This window comes from Colletotrichum destructivum, chromosome 6 (assembly GCF_034447905.1).
Source record: "Colletotrichum destructivum chromosome 6, complete sequence".
Classification (NCBI taxonomy): Eukaryota; Fungi; Ascomycota; class Sordariomycetes; order Glomerellales; family Glomerellaceae; genus Colletotrichum; species Colletotrichum destructivum.
In genome coordinates, this window is record NC_085901.1 from 3,176,004 (window position 1) to 3,189,692 (window position 13,689).

The window sequence follows — 13,689 nt, forward strand, 5'->3', positions numbered from 1 at the left end:
GCCCAAGTAGGCACCGGCGGAATGATTCTACGTCGTTGGACAGAAACTCCGAGACCGGAGTTCAAACGCGCGCGCGTGTAGGCCGGTAGCCGCCGCTCTAACCGTTCCCTTCCGCCTCTCCACCACTACGCCAGGTGCCTGTCTCGGTACTTATGTTCCATCTACCTAGGTAGATGCCAGCTGCAAAGATGCGGCCCCGATGTTGGCACTATCACCTTCTTTCAAGACAGTTGAACATGTGTGGAAGAAGCCAAAAGGTACAGGCTTCAACCTCCACCCAGTGGCCACTGGCCCCTGGTTTGGTCTCTGTTGCGGTTGCATCCACAATCAATGATTTGCCTACAGGTAGGCAAGGGAGCTCCCCCTTCCTTGTCCCTTGTCGTCGACACTACAAGTCCAGCCTGGTCCAAAGCCCAGGCCGGCCGGGCCAGTGAAAGGAACCAAAAAAACAACGGTTACGTACTTTTACGGTAAAGTGGTCGCCGAAGCTGCACTTGGTAAGTACCGTACGAACCTGTAGCCAAGTTGAAATTTTTATATAGTGCATCCGGCCACTTACCCTCCCTTGCCTGTGCCACTTCGCTGTTCTCCTTCAACAAGCACCAAATCCCCTTTCCGGACCATCAACTGTGCCGTTGCGCCTTGCCCATCCCAGTAAACAGACCATGTCATGATTGTGATATACGTCGCCAAGACACTGTCATCCGGATATCGTTACATCACCGATCGGATGAGCCATGAAGTTCGCCCATGACTTTAAAGAGACGCTCAGGCGTGAAGGTGAGCGAGCATTTTTCCTCCCCTGTCATTCCCTAACCCCCACCTCCTGCTATCTTTGTTCTGTCCTTTCTCGCACCCGTCCGATCGGCGCTTCCCTCAACTCATCTCATACCTGACTGTCGTTCCGGCTCATTCAAAGTGTCGTGAGGTACATCGCCAACACTTATGAGGGACATGCCATTTTAGTCTACTATCTGTTGACACTGGCTTCTCAGACTTTCCATCTCACTGGATCGACCTCGCCATTCCATACGGCCAGTTGAAGAAGGTTCTCAAACGCGTCGCCCGCGAACTCAATGATCTGGGGCTTGATCCTGAGACTTTGCGCCAACTGCTCGACCCGGCCGATGATTCGCCACTGGCCGCGAAATACCGCCTCAATGGTAAACCTTCCTTCATCCCTCCAACGAGGTTCCTGAATAACGGTCAACTGACACCAACGTCTTTGTCGCAATCTAGCCGCCGGTAACTCCAAATTACTGAGGCCCAAGCTGACCGTTTTGGTCCACATGCGCGATGGAAACGCCGTTGATGCCTCGTTGGCGCCGGCGTCTCGTAATCTTATCGAACGCATCGCCGCTTTGCAGTCCCATGACCCTGACGAAGGTTTCTTGGCGCCATTGAAAGAGCCCGGTTCGACCTCGGTGCTCATCTCATCCGCCGAGTCTCTTGCCAATGCTGAGATCGAGCTATCAGACACCCAGAGCGGTGATGAGGATCACGGCCACGCGGCCCCTGTAGAGCATTTTGAGCGCATCGAGGTTCCGCTCGTATTTGATAGCGAGTTCTTTGGTATCCTGCAAAGCGACGTCAATAACCTTGATGCCCTTCAAGCTAAGGAGGAAAAGGCCATGGTGACTGAAATCGTCGCCCTGCGCCAGGAAGTTTCCCATCTGACGAAACCCAGCCGCCTCTCCAAGAGCGATCTTGCAAGGTGGAGGGCTATTTTCGAACTCTATCTCGATGCACAGGTCTTCTTTTCTACCAACGAGCAAGATCACGGATCGCGTAGCAGCCAGACGGCCGCTAAACAGCTGCAATGGTTCCAGGAAGAAATAACCAAACGCAACCTGGTCAAATCCTTCAAGATCGCCGAGAGCCGCGAGGCCCTGGTTCGTTTTCTTCGCCTGAACGCTGTTCTTCTCAAAAATTTGCAATTCCAGGAGATCAACCAGGTCGCCATATACAAAATTCTAAAGAGTGAGCCCCGCTTGTCTCCTCATTGCCTTTCACAAGATAGCTGTGTATTGGATAGAACTGACAATCCCAGAATTCGATAAGCGCACATGCTTGGGGGTCTCGAAGTCCTTCCCGGTGCAGGTGCACTCGGACAAGTTGCTGGCCGGCTCCGTGGCAAAGGACATCTGCGCTCAAATGTCCACTGACCTAGTTTCCGTCGTGCCTCAGATCAGCGATTACCTGTGCCCCATTTGTTTTGCCATCGCGTATCGGCCCGTCCGCTTGGCCTGCCGGCATGTATTCTGCATCCGATGCATCGTCAAGATTCAACGCCGAAATGAGAAGCACTGCCCCTTGTGCAGGGCTGATACCGTCATGAAAGCCTCTGCAGGTGAGAAAAACGATCCTTTCCATCAGGAGCATATCTGGATCGCACACACGTGATGGGTTTCCTAACATTTGGTTTCAGACAATTTGGATATCCAACTCGAAAGATACATGCGAAAGTACTTCCCTAAGGAGGCCAAGGAGAAGCAGCGGGCCAACGAAATCGAACGAGGTATCGAGGATTACGGCCCCGAGTACGTGCATTCTGAGTGCTCAGTGATGTAGTTGGGAGTATGATGGAGGATGGAGCGCTATTTGTTTTGGTTTGGTCTTGTCTATAGACTTCTCAGAGATACCCTTGGCAGCTGCAACACGGACTTAAGGCGGTAGCTCAGAGAGACTCCACCTAGTCTCTGCCATCATCACTGGCAAGCGTGACTTTTCTGCTTCCCGACACTTCTGTCCACCTAGTTTGCATGCTTGTGTTCCCACCCCCCCAGCCGGACATTCTGCATCTGTCAAACACTCGTCTGCTTCTCCGCCGCCTCCAGGGCCTGTGTGAAGATTTCCCGTAACTCGTCCGTCTCCTCGAGACCAACACTCACACGGATCAGGTCCGGGTCAACGCCTAGGCTGGCAGCCCAGTCAAGCTCTTGGTAGTGAGCCAAGAGAACGTAGGGCGAAGTCAGAGTAAAGTTGGTGCCAAGGCTCGGGCCCTTGGCCGTCTCGATGGCATCGAAAAAGGCGATGGCCTGGGCCTTTTTATGGAATGTAACGGAGAGAAGGCCGCCGTACCCACCGCCGGGCAGCTTGCAGAGTTCGTAGTTGGGCCGCGTAGGGTTAACCTTGGGGTAGAAGACACGCTTGACCAACGGGTGTGCCGAGAGAATGTCACAGATGTTCTCGGAATTCGTGTTGATGCGCTCGATACGCGACGCAAAGTCCCGACTGTTGCGCTCCATGAAGACGATATCCTCAGGCCAGTACGTGTCTTCGAGGTCCTCGGCCCACGCGCTCTTGAGTGACTGATAATATCTGCCGCTGGGATTGAGGATGGCACTGCCGCCCATGACATTGCAGTCTCCCGAGAATATTTTGGTCAGACTGCTGACGACAATGTCGGCGTACTGCAGCACGTCGATGTTGATGAAGCTGCCGATCGTCTCGTCGATGACGACGCCAAACCCGTATTTGTCCGCCAGGCTGCGGATGCGCGCCAGGTTCGGGCAAGTCAGGAGAGGGTTGCCGGGAAACTCGCAGAGGAGCGCCAAGAAGCGCTCACCAGCCTCCAAACGCTTTTCGAGGTCGTCTAGATCCGCCTCCGACGCGTGGCCATAAAACATACAGCCGGGCCCGAACTTCTGCAGAATCTTGAGCGTGTCGACATAGGGGAAGCCAAAGCTGACCGACTTCATGTCACCCCTAGCGCGCAACATGGCTCTATGCGCGTTGTAGATGGCATTCATACCACAGGGAAATAGGTAGACATCGCTCTCCTGCAAGTCCTTCTGATTTCTTGAGTTGTCGCCCATGGGGGGCAGTGAGCTGATGCTCGATTCCATGTCGACGGCCATCGCACCTGCGATCCTTCGCTTGATGGCTGACCTAGCACGCTCGACAAGAGAGAGATCCAAGTTTCTGCCGAAGCGTTCCTCGAGGAAGCGTAGACTCTCCTGGGTCTCGGATGCACTCTGGGAGGTTGCCTTGGTCGCAAGGTGGTGGCTGGCCGCCTTGGTGTCATCGATAGAAGATGGACGATGATATCGCTTGGGACCCCTGCACGCCTTTCCCACAGGAGACTGGGGCGGCTCGGCAGGGACGAGTAGGCCCTCCTTTAACAACCCGTGACAGAACTCAGCGCGTCGACTCGACACTCCGTCTCCGGTGTGCTGCCAGTACTGCTTGGCAACAGGGAACACCTCTGGGGCATACACGATGGCGGAAACAGTCGGTGCCAGCGAGCGCAGCAGCAGCGAGACATCTTTGGACGTGTCAAGCCCAAAGTCAAGCACACATACGTCAGCGGTAATCGAGGCTTCTGCGTGCTTCTTCACGAATGCCAAACATCGTCTCGCGGAGCGAGGAGTGGGGAAGAGCATGGCTTGCTGGCCAGGACGAGCGTATTGGGACACTAAGTCATCGGCCAGGGCAACGATACTCCTATGGATAAAGAACCTGGGCTGAGTGTGAGATTGAGTAGTGACAACGGCAACTGAGCATGTTCTTCCCGCCCTCAAATCCGGAGGGACGACTCACCTGGGATAACCAGTCGTCATCTTATTGACAACCCATGGCTCGCCTTCTTCGTAGCCAACGTTGGCTCTCCATGTTGGAAGATGAACGCTCACTGCCTATTGTGGTCATCAGTCACGACTCCACACGAGTTGGACAGCGCTGGTTCATGGGAGAAAGCTGGGTTCATACATGGGCGGTGTCTGGGGGAATCGACTGTCCTAATTCCAGAGCGGGCATTTTTGCAACGTCCTGTCCTGTCCTCCTAGATAGATAGACCGGTGTGCTAGGGACGCGGTCAGTAATCCGGTACGGGTTTTGGGCTGAACAGCAACTCACCGAGATGAGCGGATGATTTTAACCTTACTGGTTCGAATTATTAGCCACAGCCAATGGTTAGCAATGTGACGCTGTGAGATGAGTCAAATGTTGGGGTGAAACGGGTCAAGTCAGAAAACGATGACAATGATGGGAGAGCCGCAACTGATACAGTTAACGGGGAAAAAGGGTCTTGGTCAAATCGAGGACGGGGCACGGTGGGGCAGAGATCAGTGCTACGAAGCGTGAACGGTGGTGCGTTACCAACACTAAGGAAAAGTTCTGTCAATTGCGAATCTCGTCCGCCCACCAGTTGGAGTCACCAGTTGGATCGGCACTTGACTCAAGATGGGCGAGTAATAGGCCGCGAAAGAGCGGCTTTGGTGGAGCGCTGGCAACCGTTGCGTGCTTGATTTGGTGACAGTACCTGTATTAGGTACTTAGTCCGCGACTTGCGGGGCGCCGAGGATCGGAGGCGTTGAACCTCCGAGCCCCCAGGCACTTCGTCGACGGCCTCACACGCTCCCCTCACCCTGCCAATTCCTGTATTGACCGAGTTTCTCGCTCACGATGTTGACTCATTCAAATATGCGGAGTTGCCGTGACTCAACTCCCGCCTGCTATTACATAGCGGCTGGAGCGATGAATCAAATGAAGCAATCAAAACGATACACCTCTGCCTCTTCTTATGCGTGTCCTCTGCTACCTTTCTAGTTAAGGAAATATCCTGGTGCGGGGACTCGAACGGAAGCACCCGGGCAATGTGCGGTGTTGCATAGGGAGATTGTATCATTGAGAAGTATTGCTAATGTCTAGCTCAGGCGAGTAACGCAAAAAAAGACCATATATCTCTTCCTCTCTACATACCCCTGGCTCATCCTCTCCGCTAAGGATAAGCGTGCCGCATAATGCATCAAACACCATCTCCAGAGCTTCCGTGGCCCCCTAGACACGAACTTGAAGGTACGGAGTGAAGTAAAGAGAGAACTCGTCCTGTGCGACCGAGTCGTTCGTTGATTGGCTGCATCATTATGTGCGCGCTTGTGCAAGCGCCTATTGGTCGTGCAAAAGAAAGCGCCCTGTCGTGCCGGCGCTCCGAAGTCATGCTGTTGAGAGCCTCGCCACACATTTCAGGCCGCTCAATGATACTGACGTCTGCTGGTCTTGCTGCCGATGCAGCTTATGCTGTCGCTCGGTGCCACGCTCACGGCGTCGTCTTCCCAAGTAGCGTGGCTGTTGCCAGATCCACTTCTCGGCGGAGGGAGATTACGCGCGGACACATATGTCGGGGCTCGCGTGGCAGGCGGGTATGCGAACACAGGTTGCGAGGGTCGAACTGCCGTCGGGGCTCTGCTCGGAGCCCTGGCGGGAGCCTTGCTGGGCGCTTCACTGGGGACGACGGTAGGTCCTTGCGTGGGAGCTCTGCTTGGGGCTTGACTGGGAGCCACTATTGTGGGAGCCTTGCTCCGGACAACAGTCGGAGGTCGGCTGGGCGCCTTCGTTGGCGTACGGCTCGGAGCCATGCTCGGTGCTTGGGTTGGCGCACGGCTTGGTGCTCTGCTCCCACCGCCAAGTATCGTCTCGACAGTGGGAGGAGGCGGGCGAACGGTCGATTGCGACGTCCCGCTCCTGGATGAGACGTAAGTCCTAGCATCGTCGACAGTGGAGCGATGGGCAACAGATCTACTGGCCACACTATGTCTTGAGCCTGTACTGCTCCGGTGCTCATAGTCAGTGAGCATGAGAGGAGCGGTCCTTGGGACGGCGGCTTGGCTACTGGAACGAACGCTGCTACCCCTTTCGAGCTGGTAGCGTGAAGAATGATGGCTGCGGGTGTCTTCGTACATATCGTCGACCGCACGGCTGCGTGCGCCGACTTGGCTGTATTTGGCCATGTATTGAGGTGGTGCACGATCGTCAGGGAGCGTCGGGTAGGCTTCTGGGTACCGGATCTTCTCGACGGTCCTCTCGACCTCGACATAGCGTCCTGGCCCGGCCTGCGGTTCCGCATACTGATCGGGGAAGGTGGCCCGGCGCTGGAACGGCGGAGTGGAGCCGTCAAACTCCTGGAGCGGGGCTCGTGCACGTTCCTTTCGCATCATCCCGTACGTGATGGCGGCGCCGGCGGCAGCACCGACAGCTGCACCCAGAAGACTTCCAACGACAGTGCTTGTCGGAACACCGTTCGAGGCCGGTGCCGAGGCATGGGCTGGGGCGTGATCCTCTCTTCTGACTGGCGACTCGATGACCGATGTGGTGACGCTGCGACGGAGAAGTGTGTACGGCTCGTCACCGGGAAACTGACCAGAACGGGCAGTCATGGCGAGGATAGAAGTCGAGGGTCCGGCGGCGGCGGCGGCGGAACCTGACATGGAGGGCGAAGGTACAGAGGCAACAACGTCGTAGTTCCAGTTGAGAATGCGACCGACCTCCTCAGTGGTTGACTGTGTCTTTCGAACGGTCGACCCAGCGTAAAAGGGAGGGTAGTTGGGAGGGGGTTGATATACAACCTCCATCGTGTTACCGTCCAGGTCTGTCACAGTAGCCCGGTGGATATCGCCACTCTGTGTGATTGTGGCGGGTCGAGAACGCGAAAGCTGGCCGAAGGGCACGACGGACAGTAGCTTCGGATTGGCCCGTACAGCACAGGAGTGGAAGTCGGTGACCGCGGTGGGGGACGGAGCAGAGAAGACAACGTGAGAAAGCTTCAGGGGCTCGCTGGAATTGCGGGCCTCCCGGATCTGAAGGACGGGGGTATGCGGGGACGAGGTACCGTAGGTGACGTTAGTAAGGGGTCTGCTAGGGTCAGAAAGGGTGACGGTGGTTCCGGACTCGGTGTCGACGGCCTTGGTGTTGACGTCGGGGGAAGCGGTCTGCGCGTCCGCGGATATATAGTGGATGCAGAGGGGTTGGAGGATGGCCGAGTAAAAGGAGGCTGACGAGGGCAGGTGAGAGACGTCGATATAGGGAACCATCCTGGGGGATTGGCGAATGGACGAATGCCGAGCAAGGCAGTTTGAGACAGGGCAAGACGATAAGTTAAGAGAATCAGCGATAAGGCAGGCTAACAGCAAGCTGGGTTGTGTGACACAGTCGCCGTTTGGGTGAGAAGTGAAGCGAGGGCTAGGTGGGCAGGCAGGCAGGCAGATAGACAAGGCGGTGGGTGGGATGGGTGTTCAAAAGGCGTTGTAAAACTAAGCCTTGACCCAAGGCCGGGCGGGATATGATATCTGAGGATGGCCTGGGGAACTGAGGCAGGCAAAAAGGGGCGCAGACAGACAGACGCGTACGATGGGAGCATGTGGTGTGGAAGAGGTTAGGGATTCTTTTCGAGGACGAAAGGGCAACTTAAGGTGGGCAGCAATGCGGGCTCTCTCAGCACCTTGCGTTGTGCCCAAATAATGTGCGATTATGGAAACGTAGTTTCAGGCTGCGTTGAGCTGAGGTCAGTCAGGTTCACGCTGGACGCGTTCTGCCAACGACTCGAGCGGTCTTTCTCCAGGGAGGGTGTAGACGATGGCTGGTACCGCAGTGACGGAGGTAGGATTGTTGGTGATGGTTAGTCGGGAATGAATGGTGCTATGCTGGCAGCGGGGTGGTGTCGATAAGGCAAGATGTAGCGTGGCACCGGCGGTAAAAGGCTCATAAGTACCTACCTACCCGCCTACCTAGCCAGGCAGGACGCAACAAGGCTTTAGGTAAGGCATGAAAAGGATGCCAGGCGTCCCGACTGCTTGCTGTTCCTGGGCACGTTAAGAAGAGATGCGCGAGACGCATAATACCAACCAAGTTACATGTGTGCTGGTATGTCTCGAGTGCCTTGCATCGTTCAACCACTTGCAGGCCGTGGACGCTGACGGGTCGACTCCGCAGGAAACAGCTTCGGGCAGTAGCTGAGTCCTGCAGGTTGCGGGTGATCCAAGGCAAACAACACGGAAAACTCTGGATAAACTGGGCCGTCGGCCAGGCTCGATTCACTTGAATCGACAAATGGCTGCGCTCCATTGCCCCCGCGCTGTATGCTTCTCGTGTCAGAGGGCAAGGGTTAGTAGCAACCACTTACCGCATCTTACAGTCCGCATCGCGCACAGGTTCCATCGCGTCGTGTCACATTGTGTCTGGCTGTCACCCGGCTCCTCTGGTCCCGCCAGGCCCCCGCCGCCGTCTCGTGAGAGCTGTTGTCTTCCGGGTGCTATGTTGCAGACTCCTTTTCCATGCGTTAGGTTGCCCAAAGACAAGGAGCACCGAGAAATGCCGCACCACAGAATCAAGGCCAGTTGCCCTAGAGCAGCTGTCACAAATCACAACGACTGAATCATCAGTGATGGCGGCCATCACTGAATCTGAATGTGTGTGTGAGCAAATGCCCGGCAGGACGGATACCCGCCTACCTAGCTTGGTGCGTCTGCCTGCTGTCGTGAACTTCGAGTGCCTACCTCCCGTTGCCGCCGTCCCCATTGGCTGCCGAGTCAACGGACATCAATTAGGTAGTAAACCTACGCCAGCGACGGGCCCGGGCTCATCTTTGCTTTCCCGTCTTTGACCTGCGCCGTAAGCGACGGTAAGGTGTTTTACAATTCACCGCGACAACCGATCTCCGAACCACCTCGCAGGGTTCCACTCCCGAATAATCTCCTCTCTTTGGCTCTCTCTGTATTTGCTCCGTAATAATTCCAGCCTCGCGGACTCTAGCACTAATGCAACCGCACGTCCACGTCGTCGGGCACCCAACCTCCAAATAAACTCGTCCCCAGAACTGAACCATGGCAATCAAGCGTACCTTGCCTCTCCCATCCAGTCGGGACTGATAGTCCTTGTCGCCTAGGCCCACCGTCCATATCGACACTCGACCGACTCCATTGTCTTGTTATGTTGTGCGAACGGTCCCAAAAGGCAGTATGCAGGCCAATCAAATGCCCCTTTATCTGCACCATACGCCGACCGCCTGCGGTGGGGGAGGCTTTTCAAGGATACAGGTCAGGCGAACGAGCCGTGCCGCTGTTCATTGCGTCGGAATCGTTCCAGAAGAGTGAGGCGGCCAGACATCACCCGCTGTCCTTGCCTCATCTTTAGCTATTGGTATTGGTATTTCCTCCGCTTGGGCATCAATGGCATGATTCACAGCCAACACCGTCACATCATAGGCACAGCGCAATGCTCTACATTCCGCAACCAGCCACCTGTCGATTGATTCATCAACCAAGCAACGCCATAGTCGACCGCAACTTACCCCCTTCTCAGACTTTTCCCCTTGGCCCGAGGCTCACCCGTCACGTAAGTCTGCTCCCAGACACATGTAGGAAATGTCACATTGCGTGAAGCGTTCATTCTCGTTCGCAGATGTTTGATTTCACAAGTCTGGTTAGCACTTACTACAGGCCGTGATAGTAACTAACAATATAGTAAAACACGATAGCATGGCAAAATCCCGCCATTCACCGCCACTGTTTCCGACCTTGGACGTTTCCCCTTCCAACCTACGCAAGCCCGTATTATCTGCACGTTTAATCGTTTTATGCAGAAAGTTATCGCATGAGGCTTCCCTGCTACGCACGACACTCGCCGAATGCAACAAGGCACACCGAGACTGCTACCAGTACTTATGGCCAACAGTAGCCAGAATCCAAATGTGGCGGGGGTAAACAAGAGAACAATGGACCAGGTTCAAATCGTTGCCGCCTAGACGACAAAAGCGTCTTGGACCCTTGGTTGGACGCTCCAGTTTTGGTTGCAAAAACAGCGACAACGCAAAGTACAGGTGACCCAGGTTTACAAGGATGCGTGCGAGTGGGCGCTACAATGCTGCATCGTAATGCCCACAAGCTACCTAGCCTCCCCAGGCTTTCGGTTTGATCGTGGATGGACGCAAGGTAGCTCCATGCTCCTCGAGACCACCACTTGCGTGCTATTTGACGTCTTTTCCTCTGCCGCTTACCCTCGTTGCCCGGGTAGATCAACGGTAACAAAAACGTACTTGACACGGCTACTGAATGTCCCAGGAGTCCTCGGCAGCATGACAGAATTTACTACAAGCAACGCTGGCGGATAAGCTGTAGTTGCTAATCGAAATCTTCTCGTCCACCAAGCCGTCGGCAAAGGTGTCGGCGCCTTTAGCCATGGCACCCACAAAGACGCAGACGCTTTCCTTGGGGCCGAGTGTGTCGATGTAATCCCTGACATGGACCAGAGGCGCCTCGAAACTGAGGGTGACCTTGCGACAGTTGGGCGGCAAGTGGTCAGTGATGGGGTTTTGTATAACGCGCAGAAGCTTCTCCTGCGAGTTGGTCGAGCGAATAGACAGGCGGTGCAACAGCTGGACCATAAGACCGGCAAAACGCTTGAAGGTACGCGGGATACGGACCGAGGGCGAGACCTCAATCAAGACACCCTTGGCGGTGTGGATGTAGATCTGGAGCTTGCCGGCCTTGTTGATGGGTGAGTCGAGTAGGGTAAGGAGGCACTAGTCAGTATGGTCAGCATGTTGGATGCAGACACGAGGGGGAATAGGGCGCGTTGAGGCGCATCATTGAAGGGCAAAGCAAGGTGAAATAGAGGCAGTTCGCTGGTAGTATCCAACCTGGTGAGTAATATCCGGGCGCGCGTCACTTATGTCGCGGTTCATCTTGCGCATGACTCCAATGTGCTCGTCACTGTTGAGCAGCGAGTACTTCTCCTCGCGCTGGACGCCATTGCGACCAGTGCCGCCGTGGGAGGCCTTGTAAGTCTCCAGGCTGGCGTTTGACAGGACGACGATGAGGCGCTGAGAGTCCTTGTCGGTCGGAGGGATGGGCGTGTGCTGCTCAGCTACCAGCTGAGGGAGGGCCGGGGGCGGAAGCGACTGGGTGCCTGTCATCAATTCGTCCGAATTAGCAACCAAAAAACGGTAATAGAAAACTGCATAGGCTTGCCCTTGCTCGAGCTGCCGGCCATGTCTGTCATGATTCGTCGTGCTTGCGATGCGGGGGGAAGGCGCCTTGCTTGTAGATTGGGCAGTGCCTTGGGAGAGAGCGTCACGGGGTGGCTTGGGTTATAAGACTGTTTCGCGGCTGGGCGACTGGCAGGCGATGGCGAGCGAAATACAAAGCCGGAGGCAGCTGACAAGGGACAAGGACGAGACGCAAGGGCAATGTGAGTCGCGGAGAGAGACACATTGGGAACTTACGGGGTCGCTTGACACCAGCACGGGCCTCTGGGGAAGACATTTCGGGAAGGATCGATGGGTTGGAGCGAGTAAAAAATTCGGTGCAAGTTTTCCCCTCTCTTCGCGTGTAGGTAGGAAGGTAGGTTGGTGGTGGCAAGTTACACAAAATGCGGGCGGGCGCGTCGTCGCACAAGTGAAGAAACGAAGAAAGTCTGTGAGGTAAGATGACTGGTTGTGATAGAGGCGGGAGGGAAGTGAGGGCTGTTAAGAGTGTTTGAAAATTTCCTTTGAAGAGTGGGAAGGTTTGGGGAGGGTGAACCAGGTCGGGTTCAGCAGGAGGTGGAATAATAGGCGAGAGGGATAGAAATTTGGAAGGGATGGAGTCGTGAGGTGAAGGACAGAGGCGCGCGCCCCCCCCACTCGAGGGCGGACGAACCAAGTTCAGCCACCGATCCCACCAATGCAGGGCGCCTACTCATCTCTGGCACCCACTCCTCAAGGCACTGCCCAGACGTGACTCCCTCTCCCTTCACACAGCAGTCGTGTAATCGCGCTCCTGTTTTTTGACTTTGCTGCTGCAACGAATGTTATGCCGTCCAGTGCAATGCATTGCAACGTCTTGCTGCAACATACCACCCTCGCTGCGCTAGAGAATCCGCGAGACTTTCTCTTCTTAGACAAGTCATTGCTGCATGGAAGAAGACAATGAAAGAGGCTCTCGCCCGGCAGATGGGTTGCAAACGTCTTCTCTCCCTCTTGTGCTCCGGATCCGTGGCCGTCATTTCGCCGCATCGATGGCGTTTTCCAACGTCTCCACATCCGGTTTGTTGCCCTGCGCCATTGTCGTCGTGGCTCCGTGCGCCGTCTGATCTGCAAGGCTGTTACAAGAGTCAGTTGTTACATACCTGTACTCTGTCGGTTATTTTTGCTTCGCCGACAGGGCACTCCATTTTCAAAGGGACATAGGGTTTCTATAAACTGTGTTACGTTGTTTGACTTCCTCGCCACCATCACCATCCTTGCCCGCCAATCTCTGCACCCACTAGTCACCCACCCTCCCTTTCCCTATCCCTACCTCTGCCCCATACCCATCAGTGATTCCCCCTATATTGCGTACTTGTGCGACCTCAAGAAGGAACACCTTGGTCACATACCTTAAGTCGACAAGGCATGTGGTATCGTCGCTTGAGATACATGCCGACGCAAACGTCCCCCGCCGGAAACTGCCTTTTCCTGCCAATTTGCAATCTTAGCATCGAGTGTCCTCTTACCTGCATGACTGCGAGCTTCCGCAAGTCGGCCGGACGCCCTCGATGTTTGGACTCCTCTGGTTCGATGTATACCTGTTTTTCATTAACGTGCTTCGCCGTAGCACGTTTGTTTAAGCTCCCACCGCCGAACTTAACAAGGACACTTTCGCTGTACATGGAATAAATACGCTCACACTGCGGCCAAACCGGCGGTCTCGTCCAATTGTCCGAGTGTTCTTGTTTATTTGTTTGTTTCTAAGTTCAACCTCTCTTGGTTGGTCGGCTTTTCCCGCCACCCGTGATAAGCCAACGGGCAGTAATAGTGCTGACCCCGAATGCGATTTGTGGAAGCTTGTAAGGAGTGTCACATTTCAGTACTGCTCTGTGTTGTTGTTTATATTCGGTCGAGGCTTAGCACTTGTGGAGTCGGCAGGGTCACAGTGCCCAGGTCGAGCCGACTTT

At 55.2% G+C, this 13,689-nt stretch overlaps 4 protein-coding genes across 4 annotated transcripts; 1 reads left to right on the forward strand and 3 right to left on the reverse strand.

Annotated features, from left to right (window-relative positions):
- The first annotated feature begins 557 nt into the window (after positions 1 to 557).
- Positions 558 to 2,784, forward strand: CDEST_10146 (Putative Zinc finger, RING-type, SPX domain, Zinc finger, RING/FYVE/PHD-type). Its single transcript, XM_062926304.1, has 5 exons — positions 558 to 780; positions 996 to 1,163; positions 1,240 to 1,980; positions 2,051 to 2,350; positions 2,429 to 2,784. Exons 1-5 carry the CDS (start codon positions 738 to 740, stop codon positions 2,569 to 2,571), a joined length of 1,395 nt encoding a protein of 464 aa, XP_062782355.1. The 5' UTR covers positions 558 to 737; the 3' UTR covers positions 2,572 to 2,784.
- A 19-nt stretch (positions 2,785 to 2,803) lies between these two features.
- On the reverse strand, positions 2,804 to 5,100 carry CDEST_10147 (Putative cys/Met metabolism, pyridoxal phosphate-dependent enzyme). The gene is made up of 5 exons (XM_062926305.1): positions 4,960 to 5,100; positions 4,858 to 4,884; positions 4,711 to 4,804; positions 4,543 to 4,637; positions 2,804 to 4,461 (listed from the first exon to the last, which is right to left on the reverse strand). The coding sequence occupies exons 3-5, from the start codon at positions 4,756 to 4,758 to the stop codon at positions 2,805 to 2,807; spliced, it is 1,800 nt and encodes a 599-aa protein (XP_062782356.1). The 5' UTR covers positions 4,759 to 4,804; positions 4,858 to 4,884; positions 4,960 to 5,100; the 3' UTR covers position 2,804.
- A 454-nt stretch (positions 5,101 to 5,554) lies between these two features.
- Positions 5,555 to 8,637, reverse strand: CDEST_10148 (Putative glyoxalase/Bleomycin resistance protein/Dihydroxybiphenyl dioxygenase). The gene has a single exon (XM_062926306.1). It carries the CDS (start codon positions 7,809 to 7,811, stop codon positions 5,976 to 5,978), a length of 1,836 nt encoding a protein of 611 aa, XP_062782357.1. The 5' UTR covers positions 7,812 to 8,637; the 3' UTR covers positions 5,555 to 5,975.
- A 1,361-nt stretch (positions 8,638 to 9,998) lies between these two features.
- CDEST_10149 (Putative ribosomal biogenesis, methyltransferase, EMG1/NEP1, tRNA (guanine-N1-)-methyltransferase) lies at positions 9,999 to 12,349 on the reverse strand. Its single transcript, XM_062926307.1, has 3 exons — positions 11,999 to 12,349; positions 11,414 to 11,682; positions 9,999 to 11,296 (listed from the first exon to the last, which is right to left on the reverse strand). Exons 1-3 carry the CDS (start codon positions 12,036 to 12,038, stop codon positions 10,820 to 10,822), a joined length of 786 nt encoding a protein of 261 aa, XP_062782358.1. The 5' UTR covers positions 12,039 to 12,349; the 3' UTR covers positions 9,999 to 10,819.
- Positions 12,350 to 13,689: the final 1,340 nt, after the last annotated feature.